Here is a 24270-nt window from a genome sequence, read left to right on the forward strand (position 1 = left end):
GCTCTGAGAAGGGAACACCTCAGTGAGGACGGGGAGGGGTCAGCTCTGAGGAGGAAACACCTCAGAGAGGACGGGGACAGGTCAGCTCTGAGAAGGGAACACCTCTGTGAGGACGGAGAGGGGTCAGCTCTAAGAAGGGAAAACCTATGTGAGGACGGGGAGGGGTCAGCTCTGAGGACGGGGAGGGGTCAGCTCTGTGAAGGGAACAGCTCAGTGAGGACGAGGAGGGGTCGGCTCTGAGCACGGAACTCCACAGGGAGGATGGGGAGGGGTCAGCTCTGAGGAGGGAACACCTCAGAGAGGACGAGGAAGGGTCAGCTCTGAGGACGGAACACCTCAGGGAGGACGGAGAGGGGTCATCCCTGAGGAGGGAACTCCACAGGGAGGACGGGGAGGGGTCAGCTCTGAGAAGGGAACACCTCGGTGAGGACAAGGAGGGGTCAGCTCTGAGGAGGGAACACCTCAGGGAGGACGGAGAGGGGTTATCTCTGAGGAGGGAACTCCACAGGGAGGAGGGGGAGGGGTCAGCTCTGAGGAGGGAACACCTCAGGGAGGACGAGGAGGGGTCAGCTCTGAGGAGGGAACACCTCAGGGAGGACGGGGAGGGGTCAGTTCTGAGGAGGAAACTCCACAGTGAGCATGGAGAGGGGTCAGCTCTGAGGACGGAACTTCACAGGGAGGACGAGGAGGGGTAGCTCTGAGGACAGAATTCCACAGGGAGGACGCGGAGGGGTCAGCTCTGAGGACAGAATTCCACAGGGAGGACGCAGAGGGGTCAGCTCTGAGGAGGGAACACCTCAGTGAGAACGGGAAGGGGTCAGCTCTGAGCATGGAACTCCTCAGGGAGGATGGGGAGGGGTCAGCTCTGAGGAGGGAACACCTCAGGGAGGATGGAGACGGGTCAGCTCTGAGAAGGGAACACCTCAGTGAGGACGGGGAGGTGTCAGATCTGAGGAGGGAACACCTCAGTGAGGACGGGGAAGGGTCAGCTCTGAGCACGGAACTCCACAGGGAGGATGGGGAGGGGTCAGCTCTGAGGAGGGAACACCTCAGGGAGGACGGAGAGGGGTCATCTCTGAGGAGGGAACTCCACAGGGAGGACGAGGAGGGGTCAGCTCTGAGGAGGGAACACCTCAGTGAGGACGGGGAGGGGTCAGCTCTGAGCACAGAACTCCACAGGGAGGACAGAGAGGGGTCAGCTCTGAGGAGGGAACACCTCAGGGAGGACGGAGAGGGGTCATCTCTGAGGAGGGAACTCCACAGGGAGGACGGGGAGGGGTCAGCTCTGAGAAGGGAACACCTCATTGAGGACAGGGAGGGGTCAGCTCTGAGGACGGAACTTCACAGGGAGGACGAGGAGCGGTCAGCTCTGAGGACGGAACTCCACAGGGAGGACGGAGAGGGGTCAGCTCTGAGGAGGGAACTCCACAGGGAGGACGGAGAGGGGTCAGCTCTGAGGAGGGAACTCCACAAGGAGGACAGAGAGGGGTCAGCTCTGAGGAGGGAACTCCACAGGGAGGATGGGGAGGGGTCAGCTCTGAGGAGGGAACTCCACAGGGAGGACGGAGAGGGGTCAGCTCTGATTAGGGAACTCCACAAGGAGGACAGAGAGGGGTCAGCTCCTAGGAGGGAACTCCACAGGGAGGACGGGGAGGGGTCAGCTCTGAGGAGGGAACTCCACAGGGAGGACACGGAGGGGTCAGCTCTGAGGAGGGAACTCCACAGTGAGGACGGGGAGGGGTCAGCTCTGAGGAGGGAACTCCACAGGGAGGACGGGGAGGGGTCAGCTCTGAGGAGGGAACTCCACAGGGAGGACGGGGAGGGGTCATCTCTGAGGAGGGAACTCCATAGGGAGGACGGAGAGGGGTCAGCTCTGAGGAGGGAACTCCACAAGGAGGACAGAGAGGGGTCAGCTCTGAGGAGGGAACTCCACAGAGAGGACGGGGAGGGGTCAGCTCTGAGGAGGGAACTCCACAGGGAGGACGGAGGGGGTCAGCTCTGAGGAGGGAACTCCACAGAGAGGACGGGGAGGGGTCAGCTCTGAGGAGGGAACTTCACAGGGAGGACGGGGAGGGGTCAGCTCTGAGGAGGGAACTCCACAGGGAGGACGGGGAGGGGTCAGCTCTGAGGAGGGAACTCCACAGGGAGGACGGGGAGGGGTCAGCTCTGAGGAGGGAACTCCACAGGGAGGACGGGGAGGGGTCAGCTCTGAGGATGGAACTCCACAGGGAGGACGGGGAGGGGTCAGCTCTGAGGAGGGAACTCCACAGGGAGGACGGGGAGGGGTCAGCTCTGAGGAGGGAACTCCACAAGGAGGACAGAGAGGGGTCAGCTCTGAGGAGGGAACTCCACAGGGAGGATGGGGAGGGGTCAGCTGTGAGGAGGGAACTCCACAGTGAGGACGGGGAGGGGTCAGCTCTGAGGAGGGAACTCCACAGGGAGGACGGGGAGGGGTCAGCTCTGAGGAGGGAACTCCACAGGGAGGACGGGGAGGGGTCAGCTCTGAGGAGGGAACTCCACAGGGAGGACGGGGAGGGGTCAGCTCTGAGGATGGAACTCCACAGGGAGGACGGGGAGGGGTCAGCTCTGAGGAGGGAACTCCACAGGGAGGACGGGGAGGGGTCAGCTCTGAGGAGGGAACTCCACAAGGAGGACAGAGAGGGGTCAGCTCTGAGGAGGGAACTCCACAGGGAGGATGGGGAGGGGTCAGCTGTGAGGAGGGAACTCCACAGTGAGGACGGGGAGGGGTCAGCTCTGAGGAGGGAACTCCACAGGGAGGACGGGGAGGGGTCAGCTCTGAGGAGGGAACTCCACAGGGAGGACGGGGAGGGGTCAGCTCTGAGGAGGGAACTCCACAGGGAGGACGAAGAAGGGTCAGCTCTGAGGAGGGAACTCCACAGGGAGGACGGCGCGGGGTCAGCTCTGAGGAGAGAACACTTCAGGGAGGACGAGGAGCGGTCAGCTCTGAGGTGGGAACTCCACAGGAAGGACGGGGAGGGATCAGCTCTGAGGAGGGAACTCCTCAGTGACGACGTGGAGTCATCAGCTCTGAGGACAGGGAGGGGTCAGCTCTGAGGAGGGAACGCCACAGTGAGGACGGGGAGGGGTCATCGCTGGTGGCAGAACTCCTCAGTGAGGACGGGGAGGCGTGGGTAGGGGCCAGGACTGTCCAGATCCTGGGGGACGATAGCCCTGCCTGGTTGTAGAGACGACCCGTTGCCTACACGGAAGACCGTCCAGGGCCCGACTCCTACACAGCTTAAAAAGGTGCCAAGGCAAGTGGGCAAGGGAACGAGGGGCCTGCTCAGCGGGTAAGAAGCTGCTGGGCACCATGTGCAGAAGTGCACCTTCTTCTTGCCCCATGCGGGCAATCACCCCGCTCAGAGCGGAGTTCATACCTGAACAGGAGAGTTCACCACACCAACTTTCAGAGGAAAACACAAGAGAAAATGCTAGTAGCCTACACTTTCTATGAAAGACATAAATACGTAATCCAGAAAATAAAGAATCTGATGACCAGACAGGATGTAAATTAAAACCATCTTTAATACCAGAGGCTGACAGAAGAGTGGAAAGGCAAGGGAAGACCAGAAAAAAAAAACAGCTGGGACAAGGACCTTTGACCAGTGCTCATATCTGGAGACGCAGAAGACACGTGTAACTCAATACTAAGAAAACACTGGATGCTTAACAGGCAAACGATCTGAACAGAGATGTCATCAAACAAGGTATACAATGACACAAGTGCTACGTACAAAGATGCTCAGCACTGTGAGTCATTAGAAATGTGCCAGCTAAAACAAGTAGCCACTGCGTGATTGTATACTGGTAAAGTTCTACTAAACTCTAACTAATCCGCAGTGACAGAAAGTACCCAGTGGGGGCCTGGCTGGACTGGGCTGGACCGGACAGTGAGTTGGGGGTTTGCCGGAAACGCTTCTCGTCTGACGGTGTGGACAGTTTCACGGAGACACGCACACCCCAAGCAGATGAAGTTGTCCACAGGAAATACCTACTGTTCACCTCACGTCATTATACGCCAAGACAGCGCCCAAAAAACGAAAAGATGCCGATGAGAAACAAACACATCATCAGAGACTGAACCTAACCATTACGGAAATGAGACTAGAAGCCAGAGTAAGTGACCTCAGCACACAGACACACAAACACCAGCCAGTGTGACCTCAGCGTGCACACATACACCCACATACCCCAGTGTGAACTCAGCACACAAAAACACACACACACCCCCCAGTGTGACCTCAGCGTGCACACACACACCCCAGTGTCACCTCAGCATGCACACACACACACCCCCAGTGTGTCCTCAGCACACAACACACACACACCCCCAGTGTGACCTCAGCATGCACACACACACACCCCCAGTGTGACCTCAGTATGCACACAAACACACACACCCCTCAGTGTCACCTCAGCATGCACACACACACACATCCCAGTGTGACCTCAGCACACAGACACACACACACCCCCACACATCCCAGTGTGACCTCAGCATGCACACACACACACACCCCAGTGTGACCTCAGCACACAGACACACACCCTCCCCCACACAACCCAGTGTGACCTCAGCATGCACACACACACCCCCAGTGTGATGTTAGCACACAGACACACACACACACCCCGGAGTGACCTCTCAGCACACACACACCCACACATCCCAGTGTGACCTCAGCATGCACGCACACACACACCCGTGTGACATCAGCACATATACACACACACACCCCAGTGTGACTTCAGCACACACACACACCCCCAGTGTGACCTCAGCACACACACACCCCAGTGTGACCTCAGCAAACAGACACACACAGACACCACACACACATACATGCCCCAGTGTGACCTCAGCACACAGACACACATACACAGACACCACACACACACACATGCCCCAGTTTGACCTCAGCACACACACACCCACACACACACACCCCAGTGTGACCTCAGCGTGCACATACACACACAGCCCCCAGTGAGGCTAAGGATGAAAACTGCAGACACCAAGAGCTGGCGTCTCACTGCTTCCTACACGTGCCCAAGACACCGGCACGCCAGTGGACGGCTTTGTACTTCATATAAAATTAAGCATACTGTCAGCGGATGACCCAGCAAGTCAACAGAGGCATTTCTTACCTCAGACAGATGCAAACGTACACAGTGGCTATGTTCACGAGATGGCACTGGGAACGACCAAACATTCCTGCACTGGTGAACACACACACCCAGGGACGCGCACACAGGCCGCCACTCGGCGGTAAACACTGGGGAGAAATGCCACAGTTGAGCCCAGAAACCAGAGACAGCCCCCACGGGACCCCCGGTGACACTGGTGACCAAGCAAAACAGCAGCAGCAGAAGGCCCGGGAGTGAGGGTGCGTGGGGCCCGGGACCCTCTCCTCCAGTGCGCCCGGACAAACACCGTCTGGAAGAGCAGACACACAGAAACCATACAGGGCTACAAACAACTGTATGCAGCAGAGGAGCAGAGTACTGACGCCAAGACACGAAGGCCAACCCAGCCGCCCCTTCCGAGGAGCCAGGAGCAGAAGCCAGTCCTGCCCCACTGACCCCTGCACACAGCACCGCCAAGGTGCGGGGCAGACGCCCAAGCCGGGCCCTCGGGCCCGACCACCGACCAAGGAGGCCAGGAAGCCTGGCCGGTAACACTGGAGGGGCCCTGGAGCCAGAGGGGGCACGTGAGACATCCCGGGGTGACTGGTGGTCCCTCTGTTAGTCATTCGGTCACCAACTCATGTCTGGCTCTCCACGACCCCACGGACTGGAGCCTGCCGGACTCCTCTGTCCATGTAAGTCTGCAGGCAAGAATATTGCAGAGGGCTGCCATTTCCCCCTTCAGGGCATCTTGCCAACCCAGGGATCCAACCCACGTCTCCCGCACTGGCAGGTGGGTTCTTTACCACCGAGCCACCTGGGAAGCCTTTAGCATTCCCTATATAAATCTGAAAATAGAATTCCCGTGTCATCCAACAGTCCCGCTCCTGACCATGTTATCTCGAAAAGATGAAAATTGAAATTCAAAAAGATACACGCACCCCAGTGTTCACAGCAGCACTATTTATAATAGTGAAGAGATGGATCCACAGGGGTGAACATTTACACTGTGAAAAGCTGTACACGTACAATGGGGACATCTTACTCTGTCCATTATATCTCAATAAAGCTTACTGAAGAAACTAATTGTTTGAGTCAAAACTCTAAGAAACACTGACAATAGAGAACTGTGTCAGAAAGCAATGAAGCTGTGCGCAGGGACTGCTGGAACAGGCAGCAAAGCGCTGAAGGGCTCCACGGGGCTGACGGACGCTCGTCTGGAAGGAGAAGCAGATCTCTAGCAGGACTAGTCAAAATGAATCAGAAATAAATGACCCGACAAAGAAAAAGGGTCGCAGGTACAGATTTGACATTCCTGTATTAGAATTATCAATACTGTCAAAATAACTATACTGCCCAAGGAAATCGACAGATTCGGTGCAACTGCTATCAAATTAACCGGTGGCATTTTTCACAGAACTAGAACAAAAGCTTTAAAAATCTGTATGGAGACATAAAAGACCCCAAATAGCCAAAGCAATCCTGAGAATAAAAGACTGAGCTGGAGGAGTCACGGCGCCTGGCCTCAGACCTTACGACAAGGCTACAGCAATCAAAACTGTACTTGTTGTTCAATCGCTCAGTCATGTCTGACTCTGCGACCTCGTGGACTGCAGCATGCCAGGCCTCCCTGTCCTGCACCATCTCCCGGAGCTTACTCGAACTCGTGTCCACTGAGTCAGCGATGTCAAAACAGCGTGGGACTATGATGTGGAACCAGCGTGGGACTGGCATAAAAACAGGCAAAGACATGATGGAACAAGATAGAAAGCGCACAGATAAACCCACGCGCCTAGGATCAATGAATCCATAACAGAGCGGGCAAGAACGTAGAATGTAGAAGACCGCCTTTTCAGTAAGTGACGCTGGGAAAACTGAACAGTTACAGGTAAAAGAATGAAATCAGAGCACACCCCAACACCACACACAAAAGTGAACTCCACACGGGTGAAAGGCCTAAACGTGAGACCAGACACTATCAAACCCCTGGAGGGAACACAGGCAGAGCACCCTCTGACATCAATCGCCAAGTATCTGTTTGGGTCTAACTCTCAGAGTAATAGAAACAAAAACAAATACACAAATGGGATCTAATCAAACGTACAAGCGTTTGCACAGCAAAGGAAACCACAAACAAAATGAAAAGACAGAATGGGAGAAAATAACAACCCAAGGGACTTCCCCGCTGGGCCAGTGGCTAAGACTCCACATTCCCAGTGGGGGCCTGGGATTACTCCCTGATCAGGGAACTGGATCCCACATGCTGCAACTAGAGAGCCTCATTTCACCAAGATCAAAGATCCTGTATGCTTCAATCAAGACCCAATATGGCCAAAGAAATAATAAACGTGTGGCTCAGTCACTTCAGTCGTGTACAGCCAAACAAATAAACAAATATGTCACTTCAGTCGCGTCCGACTCTTTGTGACCCCATGGACCACAGCCCATCAGACTCCTCTGTCCGTGGGATTTCCCAGGCAAGAATACTGGAGCGGGCTGCCAAACCCTACTCCACAGGATCTTCCCAACTCGAGGATCAAACCCAAGTCTCCTGCATTGAAGGCAGATTCTTTACCACTAGCACCATCCAGGAGGCCCCAAATACATATATTTTTAAATCCAATCAAAATATGGTCAGAAGAGCTCTGGAGAATGAAATGGAAACCCACTGCAATATTCTTGCCTGGAAAATTCCATGGACACAGAAGCCTGGCTGGCTACAGTCCACGGGATTGCATAGAGTTGGACACGACTGAACGACTAACTTTACCACTACCAGAGAACTTCACCCCTCACCCCACAACTTAGACCTGGAACAATCAGATAAATAATAAACATAAAACGGTCAGCAGAGCTAAACGGACATTTCTCCAAAGAAAACAGTACAGATGACCAAAAAGCACATGAAAAGACGCTCAGCGTCACTGACTGCTAAAGAAATGCAAATCTAAACTGCAGTGAGGTACTACTTCACACTGGTCCGGATGGCACTTCACACCGGTCATTAAAAAGTCTACAAACAATAAATGCTGGAGAGGTGGAGAGAAGGGAACCCTCCTACACTGCTGGTGGGAATGTAAGTGGGTGCAGTCAGTATGGAGAACGGAATGGGGGTTTCTCACAAAACGAAAAACAGAACTAGAGTATCACCCAGCGATTCCACTCTTGAGCATGTATCTGAAAAGATGAACATCCTACTTCAAAAGGCACATGCACCCTAGTGTTCCCTGCAGCACCATTCACAACAGCCAAGAGATGGAAGCAACTCAATGTCCACAAACAGATCGATGGATGAAGATGTGGAACATATACACAAAGGGATATTACTGAGGTATAAGAAAGAGTATAATAACGCCATCTCTAACAATGGATGGACCCAGAGATTATCATCCTAAGTAAAGTAAGCCAGACAGATACAGACAGATATCGCACAGTCTGACTGATATGTGGAGTCAAAAAAAAGGGTACAAACGGACTTATTTATAAAACAGAAACAGACTCACAGACAGAGAACAAGCTTATGGCTACCAAAGGGGGAGGGATGAAATAGGAGCTTGGGATTGACAAATATACACCACTAATACATAAAATGGACAATCAACAAGGACCCACTGTATACAGCCCAGGGAACGCTACTCAGTATTGTGTAATAATCTAAGTGGGAAAGAATCTGAAAAAGAATGGGTGCCTGTCTAAGTATGACTGATTTACTTTGCCATACATGTAAAACTAACACAACACTGTAAATCAACTCTTTGTCATTCAGCTGCCCGGTCACGTCCAACTCTGCGATGCCGTGAACTGCAGGCTTTCCTGTCCTTCACCATCTCCCAGAGTTTGCCCAAGTTCATGTCCACTGAGTCGGTAATGCCATCCAACCGTCTCATCCTCTGCCACCCTCTCCTCCTCCTGCTGACACAGAAACAGACGCCGAGATCAAGGGACCGCACCAGAGAACCCAGAAACAAACCCAAACTGTGGTCCATTATGCTTTGACCAAGGAGGCCAGAATACACAATGGAGAAAAGAAGACAGACTCTTCAGCAAGGGGTGCTGGGAAAGTTGGACAGATGCATACAAATCAATGAAGTTACAACACACCCTCATGCCACACACGAAAATAAACTCAGAATGGCTTACGCACGGAAATGTTAAGACATGACGCCGTCAAACCCCTAGCAGAGAACACAGGCACAAGCCCTCTTCTTAGGTCAGTCTCCCAAGGCGACAGGGATAAGACTGAACAGGCTCACAAGCTTTTGCTCAGCAAAGGAGCAACAGACGACCCACAGAATAGGACAAAACATTTGCAAACGATGTGACTGACAGAGGACTGATTTCCAAAACGCACAAGCAGCTCAGACAACTCAACACCAACAACACCGTCGAAACCGGGCCAAACGTCCACATGGACACTCCTCCACAGAACACACACAGATGGCCAACAGACACAGAAAAGTATGCTCAACACCGGCAATTATTAGACAATTGGGTACCACCTCACACCGCTCAGAATGGACATCATTGAAAAGGTCTACAAATAACAAAAGCTGGAGAGGGTTGCAGAGACGGGAACCCTCCTACACTGTTGGTAAGAATATAAATCGGTGCAGTCACCATGAAGGTTTGGAGGTTCCTCAAAAAACTAAAAACAGAACTGCCATATGATCCAGCAATCCCACCCCTGGGCATATACCCAGGAAAAATTCTAATTCAAAAAGATACACGCACCCCAGTGTTCCGGGCAGCGTTATTTACAACAGCCGAGACACGGAAGCAACCTAAATGTTCATGCACAGATGAATGGAGGAAGAAGCGGCACCGATGTAATGGATCCTACAAGGCCACGAAAAGAATAACATGATGCCATTTGCCCCAACACGGATGGACCAGGGCATGATTACACTAAGGGAAGCCAGCCAGACAGAGAAAGACAAACGCCCAATGACATCACTCAGACAAAGGGTCTAAAACACGGCACAAATGAACTTAGCTGAGAACCAGAAAGACTGACAGACACAGAGATCAGACTGGAGGTTGCCGGGACGGGGGAGGGGCTGTGGTTGGAGAGGGATGGACAGGAAGTCTGAGATCAGCAGATGCGAACTATCATATATATGTATATGTATATCCGTTCCATCGCTCAGTCGTGTCCGACTCTTTGAGACCCCATGGACTGTAGCCTAACCAGGCTTCTTCATCCATGGGATTCTCAAGGCAAGAATACTGGAGTGGGTTACCGTTTCCTTCTCCAGGGGATCTTCCCGACCCAGGGATCGAACCCGGGTCTCCCGTGCTGGAGGCAGACGCATTAACCTCTGAGCACCAGGGAAGCCCATATATGTATGTATGTGTGTATATATATATATATATATATATATATATATGAGGGATACACAACAATGGCCTGCCACACAGCAGAGGGAACCACATCCAGTATCCTGTGATAAGCCATAATTGAGAAGAAAGGACGTGTCTGCATAACGCATGCTGCTGTACAGCAGAAATTATCATAGCGCTGTAAATCAACTCTGATTCAATTTTTAAAAAGGTGGAAAAACCACCCAGAGAACGGGAGAAAATATTCACACGGTACATATATCCAATACGGGACTGTATCCAGACCACAAAGAACGCTCATGCGTCAACAATAAAATGGTGAACCGCTCAACTGAAAAACATTCAAAGGGTCTGAAGAGACACTGTCGGAAAGAAACTAGAGAAACAGCTAACAAGCACATGAACAGTCTCAGCGTTAGCCAGAAAGGAAAGCCCTCAGCTGTATCTGACTCTGTGATCGCAGGGGGCTGCAGCCCGCCAGGCTCCTCTGTCCACGGAATTCTCCAGGTGAGAAAAGTGGAACGGGCTGCCATTCCTTTCTGCAGGGGATCTGCCTGACCCAGTCTTCTGCATGGACTCTTGACCACCTGAGCTACCGGGGAAGCCCGTAGTCAGGAAGGAAACGCAGTTCAAAACCACAAGGAGGCAGCACTGCCCTCACAGCGGGATGGACGGTCCTCAATCGGGACGGCGAGTGCGGGGAAAGATGCGAATACACTGGAAGCCTCGCACAGCGCAGGGGGGAATGTAAGCCGGGGCAGCTGCTCTGGAAAAGAGTTTGAGGTTCCTCAGAAAGGTGCACAGTGTCACTGTCTGAACCAGCCATTCCTCTCCCTGGCTCTCGACCCAACAGAAATGCAAACACGTCCGTCCGCACAAACCCCTAGCACATGCGTGATCACAGCAACATCGCGCACGAGAGTCACGGGTGCAGCCACCCAAGGGCTCGTGAAGGGCAAGTACGTAAAGGAACACCAAAAGCAGGCCAGCACTCACACCGGCTGCAACACGGATGGACCTGAACACACGAAGTTCACGGAGAGGTGCAAACAGAGAGGGACACACAGCGTGTGACTTCACTGACAGGAAACGTCCAGAGCAGGCAAGTGCATGGAGACAGGAAGTGGATTCATGGCTGCCAGGGACTGGGGGAGGGGAGTGGGTGGGTACATGGATGGATGGGTAGCGGGGTGGATGGATGGACAGATGAATGGAGGGACGGATGGACAGAGGGATGAGTGGATCAGCCTGTGCCTGGGTGAGTGGGTGGATGACTGGAGAGATGAGTGGTTGGGTGATGAATGGATGGATGACGGAGAGATGGTTGGAGGGACAGATGGATGGATAAGAGCGTAGGTGGGTGGATGCACGATGGCTGCATGGTTGGGTGGGTGGGTGATGGATGGATGGACGATGGATGGGTGATTGGGTGGATGGATGGATGGATGGGTGATGGATGGATGGATAATGAATAGACAATGGATGGATGGATGGATAACGAATAGACAATGGATGGATGGATGGATAAACAGCACGTGGTCCACGCACACACTGGAGGACAGCTCAGTGAATGCAGAGTGGCAAGCTCTGACACAGGCTACAGCCTGGCTGGACCCTGAACAGAGGGCGCTCAGTGAGAGAAGCAGGCAGAGAAGGACACACAGTGGGTGGTTCCATTTACACAGAGTCAGAAAGAGGCAAATGCACAGACCCTGAAGGCAGACGAGTGCTTTCCTAGGGACGCGGGGGAGGGGGGGCGGTGACAACCACAGTGCACAAGGTTTCTTTCTCGGCTGATAAGAGCTGACTGTAGAGACGGCTGCACGACCGTGGATACACTGAGCACGGCGGAGCGGTACACTTTAAATGGTGAATTGTGGGGCACGTGGATTCCATCGCAAGAAAGCGTTAGAAAAAGAGAAAAAGGCAACTCCGAAACACTGAAGGCACAAGGGAGCACGTGGAGTCACTCAGCACACAGTCCGGCAGAACTTTGTGGGACGCGCACAACAATGGAGGAATTAGCAGTCGGGACCAAGACAGCGAGATCTTATAGGAGGGGCGGGGTGGGGGGGGAGAAGGGAGAGGGGAGGGGAGCCGGGCAGGGGAGCAGCGGAGGGAGCGGGAAGGGGCAGGGAGGGGAGCCGCAGGGAGGGTGGGGGAAGGGCAGGGGAGGCAGGGAGAGCAGGGGACACCTAGTAAAGAGCGGTCGCCCGCAGCACTGGAGACAAAGGAGAGACGCACCGCACTGCCCTCCAGAACCAACGCGGAATCCACACGCAGTCTGTGCGGCAGCAGGACCCCTGGGGGATCACACACGAACGAACGTGCCTGCCCACAGCTGTCCAGGACAGCGAGAGTTGGGGTGCTGGGAGCACGGGAACCCCACAAGTGGGCACGACACCAGCGGGCAACCTGGGGCCTCGGACTGACGTGAAGTGGGGGCCTGTTCTCTGTCCAGCAAGCCTGCCAATGCAGGAGACGCGGGTTCGATCCCTCAATGGGAAGATCCCCTGGAAGAGAAAATGCCAACCCGCTCCAGTATTCTTGCGTGGAGAATCCCACAGACGGAGGAGCCTGCGGGGCTGCGGTCCAGAGGGTCATAACCAGTCGGACACGACTGAGCGATGGACACACACGCAGAGTGAGACAGCAAGGGACCACAGGGACCCCGGGCCCCTCACAACTGCCAGCCGGCCACCAGGGGCGGCCGCGGACACCACGTTGCGTTCCTGTAAGAGATGGAGCAGACGCCAAAACGACTGGGCGTCCCCACGGAGGATGCAGAGCCGCACTCTCCGCGATGAGCACTTCGGTCATACTCAGGGTGAGTCCAGAATCACACACGCGCTGTGTGGACTGTGGACACGCACCCCTTGGACGGGAGACAGACGGGAAGGCCTGAGCTGAGCTCGTGGGGAGGGTCCCTCCAAGATCACGAGGCCCCGGGGGGGCGGCACGCAGGCCGTTCGTGTTCTCCACCGCGAGGATGGAGCTCAGCACGAGGCCTCTGTGCCTCGGGCTCCAGGGGCTGCAGAGAGCGGACTCAGAAGCCGAGCTCTGGGCCTGCCCGCGCCCGTAGAAGGACCCGCACGTGCCCGCGGGGCACCCACCTTGGCCACACGGCCCATATCCTCCATGGTGGCCCGCTCGTGCGGGAACTGCGCGAAGGTCCTCTCGATCTTGGCGATGACGGCGTCCACGTTCACCGTGTCCTGCGGGCGGCCACGCGGGAAGTAGAAGGTGGGGATGCTCCGGCTTGCGGCGGGTGGCAGGGGCTCCTCCTTCCTCGTCTGGACCTGAGAGAGACGACAGTGAGGGCCTGGGCACACACTCAGTGACCTCGGCACATGACCATCTCGTCAGGACTCACACAGTGACCTGGGCATGTGGGCACCTCCTCCCTCTATTTTCATGATCGGAGGCAGGTCTGATCCACGGCCTGCCCACCGCCCCTCCCCGAGCCCAGTTGACCCACTGTGGACGGGGCACGCAGACCATCACTGCGGGCTGACTGCAGACACGGGAGGTCACGCAGCCCACACGCTGCGCCACACGTGACCACTGGCCTGGTCCACACTGCTCCGCCTCCCTGATCCTGCTTCAGTTGTGACCCCCTGGACAGGACGGCTGACCGCCCAGGCTGCTGAGAGAACCTGCCCCGTGTCCTGCGGGAGGTCAAGGGAGGCGCGGCGGGCTGTCCCCTCGGTGGCAGGTTGCACCTGTGACCGCTTGTGCCCACACCCGCCCTGCCCCGCGGAGGTTTCAGCCTCAGCTAACACAGCCCTCAGGAAACACACGGCCCCAGGGCTGTGCCTCCCAGGACCAGCAGCGGCGGGTACCACACAGAGGCCAACAGCACGCCTTCAGCCGCAGCTAACGTCAGCCAGGCATCTCCCAACGCACTGACCGCTCGGTGGCGTGGGGTGTCCACCCGGTGCCTCGCCGGGCGGCCTATGGGCGGGCGCAGTGCCCCGCCAGCCCTTCCAGGGCTGGGGAGGGACACAGCAACGGGGCCTCTGTCACCCCAGGTCACAGGGTCATCAGGACCCAGGACAGCCTCCCTCCTCAGACCCCACCGCTTTCAGAGGCCCTGTCAGCCCAGGTCACTGGGTCATCAGCACCCATGACACACCCTCCCGTCAGAGACCTCAGGAGCCCGGGAGCCCCAAACAGGATCACAGAAAGAAACCCACACCTGGACACAGGAGGACAAAACCAGCAAACCCAAAGGCAGCCAGCAGGTGCTTAAACACAGCCCAGGCACGGGACACAAGACAGATGAGGGGGAAATCTTCAGAGAAACAATCGGACCTCCATCCAACTCTCAACAGAAGCAACAGATCTTAGAAGCCAGAAGACAGTGCCCACCTAGTCCCCTTCTACCAGTGAGAAGCTGGCTGTCACATGAGGTGAACACGGAGACATTTTAACGACTCAAACAGAACAGCAAGCCAAAGTGAGCGTGCGACAGACACCTGGCCCAGGCGACGCTGAGGCGTGCGCGTCACGGGGGAGCAAAGCGCCCCCGGGAAAATCTGAACTACAAAACGGGGAGGAGAGCAGTGCCTACCTGGCTAACTCCACACGCAACCACCGCAGAAATCAGTCATAAGAACACCATTTTACTTCTTTCTGAAAACTCCCAAGAAGATGACAGCATGAAAGGCAAGGGAGATAGAACGGAAGTATGTGAGAGTTTTGAGTCGGATGATAAAGACGTGGATTAACTCAGCACCTACAAGTATGACCCTGTCAGGTGAGCAGTGACCTGGTGGGAGGTGCTCCAAAGGGAAACAAGGTGTTTTAACAGGAGGCGACAAAGGAGAGCACAGAGAGGCACTAAATAAACCAGAATGGAGTCAGAGGCACAACAGAGGCCAGTGAACTAAAAGTTCCAGTTACAAATACAGAGGGCGGAGGCCTTCCCTGGTGGCTCAGCGGTGAAGAACCCGCCTGCCAGCGCGGGAGAGGTGGGTTCAAGGCCTGGTCCGGGACGACTGCACGCGCTGAAGAACAACCAAGCCCGTGTGCCACCACTGCTGAGCCTGTCCTCCAGAACCCGGGAGCCACGGCCACTGAGCCCAGCTCCCCACCTGCCCCGAGAGCCCACGCCCTGCAACCAGAGAGCCCGCCGCAGTGACGAGGCTGCACAACCCAGCAGAGAGCAGCCCCGGACACCGGAACTAGAGACAAGTCCACGTAGCAACCAAGACCCAGCACAGCCAAAAGTAAACTCAAGCTAGCTTTAAAATACAGAGAGATCAAACAGAAAAAAAGAAGTAAGATTTATTCATAAGACACACGCAGAGGGCCTCAGGACACAACAGCTGAAACTTAACAAGTGGAAAGACACAGCGGCCAACAGCGATGGAAAGAAGGCGAGCACCGCTGTGTTCACGCCCAGAGAGTGGGCCAGGGGCCTGGACTCCCAGAGAGAGGGTCGGGACACCGCGCTGGGGGCCACCACGGGCCACGCCGCCGACCCCGAGCTGACCGCCGCCCCAGCGTGGCCTCAGCGCCCACCAAGCCCCGGAGCCGGGAAGTGCGGCGCGGGCAGGCAGGGCCGGACGACGGGAAAACAGAAGTGCCGGGTGTGGACACGGAGATTTACAGAGTCATCTCTGGGCCATAAATAGCGCGGCCGGCACAGCTGCGGGACAGGCGCCCTTCGCCAGCACACAGGGCACCGCGGGGGCCGCCGCCTCCGGCCGAGCGGGGCTCCCCAGGCCAGAGAGAAGCACCAGAGGACGGCGCCCTGAGCTCGGTGCGGCCAGCTGGGCTTCCGCGAGGAAGGCGGAAGGGGCACAGGCGTGTGTCTGTGTGCATGACAAAGAGGCACGCACACATACAGGGGGCTCCCAAGTGGGGCCGGGCCCCCTAAGCAGCCCGCAGAGCAGGGGCGCCTGGCCTCGCCCCGCCCCAGGCCTCCCAGCCTCCGGGCACCGCGGGCCGTCAGCAGGGCACCTGCTCCCGCGGCTATTTCTGTCCCTGCACGGACACTCGCGCTCCCTGACTCATCGCGACTGCGGAGACCAGAGACGCCCGCGGCCCTCGGGACACACGCAGCCGCGTGGCCGAGAACAGGACTGAGGACACGGCCTCGTGGAGAAGCGGGGCGTCCCTGTGCGGCGGGAGTGGCGGCACCGGGGACAGTGCCCGCCTTCGGGAGCAGCCTGGCGCCCCCTCCCGGCACGGCTTCTCCGAGCGCGTCCTCAGCCGGTCGGCCTCTCTGCGGATGGAGGGCGCACGCTGGGCCGGCGGGGATGACCACGGGTCTGAGCAGCCAGGAGGGGCGGGCGCGGAGCGGAGTGGGGCCGGGGGCTGGGCAGCACGTGGGGCGCAGCGGCACAGGCCCCATCGGAGCGGAGACCCGGGTGTGGGGACACAGGTGGCCGAGGCACCCCGCGGAGGCCAGCGCCAGGCTGGAAGACCCTGCAGGCAGGAGCTTCTCCTCCTCCGAGTCTGGGAACCCTCCCCACTGGCTGGCGAGGCTGGGGAGAGCCAACTAGGACCTCAAAGGGCCCACCGATGACACGCAAACGGTCCAAGTGTAGGCAGAGGCGCCAAAAAGAAGATGAAAATGTGTGAACCCCCCGGCAGAGGACTGTGCGGCCCACGGAGCCAGGAGGCAGGGCTGGGGCGTGGAGCTGGGGAACAGCCCAAGGGCCCAAGTCCACGGGCTCCAGGACCAGAGGCACCATGTCTGACCCCCGGTCCCGGGAGTGCGGATCAAGGGGGCACACTCAGGGGCACCCCGCACAAATAACCCTCTGTGGTCTGACCCAGGCGGAGTCAGCAGGTTTGGCTGTCAGCACGGGGAGGGGAGGGGAGCCTGGACTGTCAAGGCGCTGGGCTGGGGCCCCTGTGTCCACCTGAAGGGCCCACAGGGAAGCTGGACGGGTGATAGCGGGACCAGGACCGGGGATGGCGGAGGGGAGCGGGGAAGCCTGTCCCGGGGCGTGCCACGCCCCAGATTCAGTCCCAGGGATGGAGGCCAGCACCCAGCTTGGACGGGGCACAGCATAGCCAGGCGGGGTCCTCGTGGGCTCAGGACACACGCTGAGGGCCGCCGCAGAGGAGAAGCTGGGGGCCTGAGGGCTGCTCTGCGTGCGCTTGGCCGGGGCGTCCACACGCAGGGCAGGGGGTGGACACGGGCAGCAGGAAGAGGAGAGCCACCCCCAACACACGACAGTCACACTGCACACCTTCCCGTGGCCCTGAGCCCAGCGCGGCCGCACCAAGCTGCAAGTGCACACGTGAGAAGCACCAGGCCCCTCTCCACACGCCCCCCACCATCCCCCTCCAGACCCCAACTCCACACGCCCTCCAAGCCCACAACACCCCACCACCCCCGCCACAGCCCTCATCCCCCACAACCCCCTCCTCACCCATCTCCACACACCCTGAGGTTTGCAGATCCCCCAAGGCGATGTCTGGAGTCCACACTCAAACAGGGAGAGGTGAAGCCATGAAGCCAGCCAGGGGAGCTCCCCTCCCTTACGCTCTCCCCAGGACACTCCCCCTTCAAGAGCCGAATTCTGCACCTGAGGAGCACTCACTGCCCAAGGCAGGCGCCCTCATTCCCAGGAAAGATCTCCGGGATGTGTTTTCTGTAACCTGAAACTGCTTCCTCTGAAAGGCCTGAGTGACTCGATAAGACGCACAGCTGTCCTGGGAAAATGAGGCTTTCCTGAAGCTCCTGCCTAGAGCCGGGGCTCCCCCCCACCCCCTGCCCAAGGACATCAAGGCCCGGTCACCACTGGGGGAGGGCTCCCAGATCCGGGGACACCCCAGCACTACTGTGTACCACATAAACAGCAACCGGCAAACGTGCCCCCCCATCTGTAAAACGAGCCCAGCCTCGTCTGATCGCACATTCAGAGTCTGAACGGACTTTCCTGCCCAAACCAGGCACCGACTTACAAGCGTCACCCACTCACAGACCAAAGCTCACACATTAGAAAGACAGCCGTCAGACAGAAAAAAGACCCAGAAGCTCTCTAAAAGGTCAGACATGGTCCCAGGGTGGGGAAAAACTCGATTTAAAATACCAACATGAAACAAGCTTTTCCCACCCCAGACAGGTTGGTATGTAATGCGGCGACTTTTTGCTATCTTAAGGCCACTAGATGACCTTAACTTCTCACTCGGGAGAACATACAAGCGACTCACACAGTGCCAAACATCCGTAAGACAGCAGAACCTGCCGTTACCAGAAGACCCCAGGGTGGCCCTGGGTTCTACATGCCGCGGTCCCCTTACTCGACGTTATAAACCACACACGCGACACGGGCAGAGAGACGGGCTTTGCTTTGGTGCCCGCGGGGGAGAAGCAGAGAGGTTTAAGAGCCGAGTGCCTGCGGAAACCCGCGGAGCGATGCGCTTCCTCTAAAGCGCTCAAACCCCACACGCGCTCGCGGCGAACCGAACCGCGCTCGGTGCTGAGAGCGCTGCGTTACTCCGGCGGGCGCCGCGCTCCGACCACGCGGGGAGGCTGCCTGCGCAGCCGGGGCTGAAACCTCCCCAGCCCGCTCAATCCGCTCCGCAGGCGTTCTCCAGGCACCGCGGTCCTTGTGGATGAAACTCTCAGAAAAGAGCTGTGGGCGCCTCGGTTCAGAGCGGCTGTCCCAACAAACTTCACGGGACGCACACCTGCTCTCCAGCGCACAGGGGCGCTGTTCCCGGGCGGAGGTGAAGCCCCCACGGCCCAGCACGGGCAGCCCCCCGCCCCGACCTCTCCGGGGCTGAGCGGACGCAGCAGCCCCGCTCCCGCACCTGCTGGAAGGCCTTGAGCCTCTTCTTGAAGCGCGAGGGCAGCACGAAGTCGCAGCCGCGGGCCAGCGAGGCCAGCTCCTGCCGCAGGTCGGGGTCCTGGCGCAGGGAGAGGTCGCGGAGCCGCATGTCGGCTCGCGTGGGCCGCCGCGGCCCGGGCCGGGTGCGCTCGCGGGGCTGCGGCTGGCCGGGGCTGGCGGGGTCGGGGCTGTCGGGGCGGGCCGGGCGGCCGGGCTCAGCGCGCTCCATGCGTCGCCGGCCGGCGCTCTGGGGGCCGGGCCCCGGACGCGCGCATTCCTCCGGCGGGGCGGGCGCGCACGGCGAGGGCAGGGGAGGCGCGGCCAGCAGGCGGCGGGCGGCCCCTCCCAGGGCCCCGCTGCGCTCCGCGCCACAGGCCGGAGGCAGGGCGCCCGCCCCGGGCCGGACCGCGCGCAGGAGCAAGCGCAGGGCGCCCGCCCCCGGCCGGACCGCTGTGCGCGGAGGGAGGCGATCGCCCCCCGACCCCCGGACCCTGGCTCGGCTCAGCCCGCAGACAGGCCGCCGAGGCCCGCCGCTGTGGGGCCGCCGCCCGTGCGCTCCCCAGGAGGGACCCAGCCTTCTCTCCGGACGCCGGCAGCCAGCCCAGGACTAAGCTGGAACCTAGGAGACAGCAAGCGGCCCGGGCGCGCGGGCCCACAGCCCGCCTGCGGCCCAAGAGCTGTTCCCTCGGGAAACTGGCGGCAAAGAAGGGCTTTGGTGGTTACCACCCACGCGCGCTTAGAAGTGTAGGGAAAAAAACTGAAAGTGTTCGTCGCTCAGTCCTCTCTGACTCTGTGCAACCCCATGGACTGTAGCCTGCCAGGTTCCCCGATCTCCGTGGGATTCTCCAGGCAAGAATACCTGGGTGAGCGCCCAATTCCTCTTCCGGGGGCATCTTCCCCACCCAGGGATCGAACCCAGGTCTCCTACATTGGCAGGCGCGTTCTTTACCCTCTGAACCACCAGTTGGGAAGATGTACACTCAACCTGCAGAGGACACACTGCTGTCCTGTGAAAACTCGGGGTGCGGGTTGCAAGCGAGGGTTTTACCGCACTCCGGGGTGTACACGGGGGCATGGAGCGATGAAAACCAGAACACGGGAATGGACGGAAGCCGACTCAGACCGTCAGGGTACTGGGAACCCTGAAAACGGAACCCGGGCCCTGACGTGTGGGTGGACTCCCCGCAGAGCCAGGCCCGCTCTGGACGGGTCTCCCCGCCCTCGCCAAGACACACAGTCTACCTCTGGCCTGAGGGTCCCACCCCTGACATCGCAGGACCCCAAGGATCCCTGCTCCTTCGCCCTTCCCTACCCCCGGACAGCGCTGTCTGGGGACACGGCTGTGGGGGCAGCTGCCTCTTCAGGCACCCACCCTCTTCCTGTCTCTCTAATGGACTGCGGGTTTCGGGCTCATTTGTCTCCAGCCGTGTTTGTCTTACAGAAACAGAGGGCAGAAAGTCCAGAACCACCTGCAGGGCCCAGGTTCCCCTGTCAGGAACACCCTGAGCCAGGCACTGCGTCTGTTAGAGACAGGAGCCCACATCACTGCGGTGAGGAGCCCACGCGGATACGGCTGCCCTGAAGAAGCAGTCTCCCCCGGGTGCGTCTGGCCCCGCACACCCTGAGGGTTTGTTCCGACAAAGGCACAGCGCCGTGTGGCCACCACTGCGGTGTCACTCAGCAGGCCTGCTGCCCTGAGGACTGTACATTTTTTAAGTTTTTTAAAACATTATTTTTTATGTGGCCCACTTTATAAAGTTTTTAATGAATTCGTTACAACATTCCTTCTGCTTCACATTTTCGGTTTTTGGCCCTGGGGCATGTGGGATCTTAGCTCGCGGACCAGCGATCGAACCCGTACTTACTGCCTTGGAGGCGAAGGTGTCAGCAAGGGACAGCCAGGGAGTCCCTCCAGCCCCTGCCCTGGAGTCCCTGGGCTCAGCCGGTTCAGTTCAGTCAGTTCAGTTCAGTCGCTCAGTCGTGTCCGACTCTCTGCGACCCCATGAATCACAGCACACCAGGCCTCCCTGTCCATCACCAACTCCCGGAGTTCACTCAAACTCATGTCCATAGAGTCAGTGATGCCATCCAGCCATCTCATTCTCTGTCGTCCCCGTCTCCTCCCGCCCCCAATCTTTCCTAGCATCAGAGTATTTTCCAGTGAGTCAACTCGTCGCATGAGGTGGCCAAAGTATTGCAGTTTCAGCTTTAGCATCAGTCCTTCCAATGAACACCCAGGATCGGTCTCCCTTAGAATGGACTGGTTGGATCTCCTTTCAGTCCAAGGGACTCTCAAGAGTCTTCTCCAGCACCACAGTTCAAAAGCATCAATTCTTCGGCGATCAGCTTTCTTCACAGTCCAACTCTCACATCCATACATGACCACGGGAAAAACCATTGCCTTGACTAGACGGACCTTGGTTGGCAAAGTAATGTCTCTGCTTTTTAATATACTATCAAGGTTGGTCATAACTTTCCTTCCAAGGAGTAAGCGTCTTTTAATTTCCTGGCTGCAATCAGCATCTGCAGTGATTTTGGAGCCCCCAAAAATAAAGTCTGACACTGTTTCCACTGTTTCTCCATCTATTTCCCATGAAGTGATGGGACCAGATGCCATGGTGTTTGTTTTCTGAATGTTGAGCTTCAAGCCAACCTTTTCACTCTCCTCTTTCACTTTCATCAAGAGGCTTTTGAGTTCCTCTTCGCTTTCTGCCACAAGGGTGGTGTCATCTGCATATCTGAGGTTATTGATATTTCTCCTGGCAATCTTGATTCCAGCTTGTGCTTCTTCCAGCCCAGCGTTCCTCATGATGTACTCTGCATAGAAGTTAAATAAGCAGGGTGACAATATACAGCCTTGACGTCCTCCTTTTCCTATTTGGAACCAGTCTGTTGTTCCATGTCCAGTTCTGACTGTTGCTTCCTGACCTGCATACAGGTTTCTCAAGAGGCAGGTCAGGTGGTCTGGTATTCCCATCTCTCTCAGAATGTTCCACAGTTTATTGTGATCCAGGCCCCTCCCCAACCCCGTCAGTCGGCCCCGTCTCCGTGCTCCGCCCACACCGTCTCCGTGCTCCGCCCACACCGTCTCCGTGCTCCGCCCACCCCGAGTGTCCCCAGCTGGAATAACACGGATGAAGTCTCTTACGGCTGCAGGGCTGCAGCGTCGCCTGCCCCAAACTCCTGCTCAGGAGCCCCCTGTCGTGTGCCTGCCCTCTGCTTCTGCCCCCTCTCAGCCCCACTCCGTCCTCCCGTTCCCAGAACACCCTCAGGGACTCGGGGCTCAGCGGCTGACCCCCACACCCTCCAGTTCTGCAGCCGTGGGAACGGTCTGGGGCAGAGTGTGTGCCACTCGGTGACCACGGCGCCATTGCATGTGGTGTGGGGTCACGGTGCCGAGGCCTGCGCTGTCAGACCCGCACACAACACGCAGGAAGGCCCCCAACAGCACGCCGAGGGGGACCGTGCTCGGGACAGACTTCTCATTTGACGGTGTCAGCAGGGGCACCGGGGGCTCGGAGACTGCCCGATGCAGGCGTGGCCCTGCCAGTCTGCCCGATCCGCCTCACCTGCCGATCACTCTCGCCACCCCCACCCCCCACAGACCCAACGGGAAGTGCGCTCCTCTGGCAGCCGCAGAGTGGCCAGTCCCTCGGGGGCTGCCCGCCCCGCTGGTCCTCCCAGGGGAGGCAGAGCGTGCTCCCACCCCCAGGACCGCCCCGGGGGCCCTGACTGACAGGCCGGGTGGCCACACCCTCTCACCGTCAGCGGGGCCAGGAGGTTAGGGGAATTTATTTCCCTGGGGGTCCAGTGATTACAACTCCCCCTTCCAATGCAGGGGATGAGGGTTCGATTCCTGGTCAGGGACCTAAGATCCCACATGCCAAAAACCAAAACAAAACAGAAGCACTACTGTGATAAACCCATTAAAAACTTTAAAAGGTGGTCCACATCAAGATAAAAAAAGCTTAAAAATACAGTGTTGGGAACATGGTCACTTATTATGTAATGTCTTTGTACAGTGAGAAATAACAGACTTGTTGAAATGTACAGAAATACGAAATCACTGTGTTCTGTGCTGGGCTTCCCAGATGGTTCAGTGGCAAAGAATCCGCCTGCAATGCAGGAGACGTGGGTTCGATCCCTGGGTTGGGAAGATCCCCTGGAGGAGGAAATGGCAGCCCACTCCAGTATTCCTGCCTGGAGAATCCCATGGACAGAGGAGCCTGGCGGGCTACAGTCCATGGGGTCGCAAAGAGCTGCACACAACTGAGTGCCCAAACACCACGAGCAAAAACGTTCTCCACCGGGAACTAACACAGTGCTGTTGGTCAATTATGCTTCAGAAACCAACTCAGAGGAAATCAGGTCAGAATCGTAGTTTCCAGGGGAAGGGGCTACGTGTGAGGATGAAGTCGGTGGTTGAGATATATAAACTTCCAGAATAAGTGGTTTTTCCCGTAGCCATGTACAGATGTGAGAGGTGGACCATAAAGAAGGCTAAGTGCCAAAGAACTGAGGCTTTGAAACTGTGCTGTTGGAGAAGACACTTGAGAGTCCCTTGGACTGCAAGGAGATCCAACCAGTCCATTCTAAAGGAGATCAGTCCTGAATATTCATTGAAAGGACTGATGCTGAAGCTGAAGCTCCAATCCTTTGGCCACCTGATGGGAAGAACTGACTCATTTTAAAGATCCTGATGCTGGGAAAGACTGAAGGCAGGAGGAGAAGGGGACGACAGGATGAGATGGTTGGATGGCATCACCAACTCGATGGACAGGAGTTTGAGTAAGCTCCGGGAGTTGGTGATGGACAGGGAAGCCTGGCGTGCTGCTGTCCATGGGGTCACAAAGAGTCAGACATGACTGAAGCAACTTAGCACGCGTGCAAAACTGGTGGGAGAGATGGAACACATGACAAGTCACTCGCTACACAGACAGCTTGCAGATCCCATAGTGACAGAGCGGTTGTACCCAGAACAGACACA

The 24270-nt window shown here is 57.4% G+C and overlaps 1 protein-coding gene across 2 annotated transcripts in view; it reads right to left on the reverse strand.

The window, feature by feature from the left end:
- LOC148773188 (serine/threonine-protein phosphatase 2A regulatory subunit B'' subunit beta-like) overlaps positions 1-24270 on the reverse strand; it is a 45337-nt gene that overhangs the window by 15401 nt on the left and 5666 nt on the right. For both annotated transcript variants that reach the window (XM_088833734.1, XM_088833735.1), the window contains one exon: positions 13602-13787. In XM_088833734.1, coding sequence (XP_088689860.1) covers positions 13602-13787 — 186 coding nt within the window. The remainder of the gene's footprint in view (positions 1-13601; positions 13788-24270) is intronic.

This window comes from Moschus berezovskii, chromosome X (assembly GCF_049115385.1).
Source record: "Moschus berezovskii isolate FMDL1 chromosome X, NW_MosBer_1.0, whole genome shotgun sequence".
NCBI lineage: Eukaryota > Metazoa > Chordata > Mammalia > Artiodactyla > Moschidae > Moschus > Moschus berezovskii.